Source organism: Penaeus chinensis, chromosome 41 (assembly GCF_019202785.1).
Source record: "Penaeus chinensis breed Huanghai No. 1 chromosome 41, ASM1920278v2, whole genome shotgun sequence".
NCBI classification, from domain to species: domain Eukaryota; kingdom Metazoa; phylum Arthropoda; class Malacostraca; order Decapoda; family Penaeidae; genus Penaeus; species Penaeus chinensis.
This window is the reverse complement of record NC_061859.1, coordinates 9382740-9385239: the sequence shown is the minus strand read 5'-3', so window position 1 is coordinate 9385239 and position 2500 is coordinate 9382740. Positions and strand designations below refer to the sequence as shown.

The following is a 2500-nucleotide window of genomic DNA, read 5'->3' as shown; positions in this document are numbered from 1 at the left end:
GTGTGTGTGTGTGTCTATATATGTATATATATATATATATATATATATATATATATATATATATGTATACATGTATATATATATATATATATATATATATATATATATGTGTGTGTGTGTGTGTGTGTGTGTGTGTGTGTGTGTGTGTGTTATATATATATATATATATATATATATATATATATATATATATATACACATATATACATACATATATATACATACATATTTCATGTGTGCGTGTTTATTTGTATGTATGTATGCATGTATCGTATCGTATGTATATATGTATGCATTACATATTTTGTATAACGCACATGTTTGCATACATTACTGTATGTATGTATATATTTATGCATCTAGTTGTATGTCAATGTGTGTGATTTTGTATGTATGTGTATGCATGTGCATGTAGGCATGTATATTCACTCGTGGATCGAACAGCGTCACATCGGGAAATGTTTTAAGACACCATCACATGTGTGCTCTCCACCTGTTCTGGTGGTACCGTAAGCACATGCATAATTTATGGGACAGAGGAGGCAGTATTTCTTATCCAAAAAAATACTTACATTTACCCAGTCATCAGACTTTATCAATTCATATATCAAATCATGTGATGTGTGAATTTATGATACTACGAGAACTAAACGCTCCAAACCAGTTGTAAGTTCTAACAACTAAGGTGTTAAGGAGGGTGTCTAGAGAAAGTGTGTGTGTGTGAACAGGGATGCCTAAATGTGGATAAATTTATTTGCTTATGACAAGGGCAGGAAGGGGGGGGGGGCAATGAGAGAGAGAGAGAGTTAAATTCACCGATTCTGCTTGAATCAACTCAGACTATTTGACAGTATTCATTATAGCACAGTTTTTTAATGAACTTATATGTTAATGCATTCAACATGACTCATCCGAACACATATGTCGATAATATCTACTAATATCACAAAAAGGAAAATTATACAAAGTGGCCTTATCAGATCCAGACTTTGTTTCAAAGTTAGAAAAGAACAAGCTTTCTCTCCGTCAGGAAGGAAACACCGACCTGTGCTTCCCCCACAATGCCTCCGACTACTACCACGTGCGGAAGGCGGGCGATACCTCCCGCCAGTGCAACAGGGACTATGCTACTGTGTCTAACGGCGACATCCCCACCTACTGGCACGCCATGACATGCGGCTACCACCTCCACATTGGTCAGTGTCATGACATGCGTCTACTACCACCTCCACATAGGTCAGTTGACACTGACCGTGACCTCCCCATGTAATTTCAATTAGGGTATTCGCCATGGGTGTAGTTTTGAGGCGTAGAAGGAGTATGGATTTACTCTTCATTTCACGGTAGGATAATCAACAATGGACAAAATAATTCATTGAGATGTGAAACAACAGTTTCTAAACTGTTGTCTCACATTTCAATAAATCTCGTTTGCGCATTATGTTTTTTCTACCATAGTGTCAACACCATTCTTCATTTCATGATGACAAGTGGAAGAATAACAACAGAATCAATATTTCCTAAACCACATCTTGTTCTGTGGATACCCTATCTCTTCTAATATATTTTTTCCCTTTCCCTTCCAGCATACTGGGCTTTCTACGGCTATAACCACGACTGCGACTGCTGCTCCGGTGAGCGAGACGCCTGGTGGGAGTTCGTCGTCGTCAAGGTAACGACAAGTGGTTTACTTCGCCCTTCCAGATTTCCTTTTTGAGTTGTTCAAACTGACTACGCTGCAAAACAATAAAGATGAAAGTGAAGGGTTGAGATTTAAGTAAAACGTATTTCGAAAGCCTTCCGAGAAAGTTGCCCAGGCACTGACCCGCGCCCTGCGACCCCCAGGTCCGTGACTGGGACCTGCAGCCGCACATGCACGAGGTCATGTTCGGCCAGAAGAAGGGATGGTACACGAGGGTCCCAGGCCACTACGAGGTCCACGACACCACGCACCCCGTGGCGTACGTCGGCAAGGCCTCCCACGGGACCTACCACGACGACGGAGGCACCGGCACCTGCTGCTACTTCGAGGACTTCAGGAATCCAGGTGCGTTGCAGGAATTATCGAGAATGTTATGGATATCGAGATTTTTATTTTTCATATTTACTTGACGATGAGTATTTGATTTGCTTTGGAACAGGGGAGTGGGAATTGTTATCTTCTTAAAAGTTGTTTGTAAATACGACCACACACACGCAAATATACATTATTTCACATGACGTCTGAAATATGAAGGTGTTAGTATGAGTAAAGAAAATAACATTAGCAGTGCCATAAGGTTTGAAGAAAGTGAGATAGTACTGAAGGAAGAGCAGCACCGAGTATCACCACAAAAACGACGCTTGAGAGAAATATCACGTGGCGAGTGTATGATAAGAAACCGATACACACAAAGACGTCCATTTTGTGGTATGGGATTACAAGTAGGAATAAACTAGAAATTCATAAACCATTCCTTTTTATATCCTTTATCTTCATGTATACACTGATGCTCATAAC

General features: G+C 40.0%; 1 protein-coding gene across 1 annotated transcript in view; it reads left to right on the top strand.

The window, feature by feature from the left end:
* The window catches only part of LOC125047681, a 4566-nt gene that overhangs the window by 978 nt on the left and 1088 nt on the right, over positions 1 to 2500 (top strand). The window contains exons 3-5 of the mRNA XM_047646037.1: positions 1031 to 1196; positions 1587 to 1672; positions 1846 to 2047. Coding sequence (XP_047501993.1) covers positions 1031 to 1196; positions 1587 to 1672; positions 1846 to 2047 — 454 coding nt within the window. The remainder of the gene's footprint in view (positions 1 to 1030; positions 1197 to 1586; positions 1673 to 1845; positions 2048 to 2500) is intronic.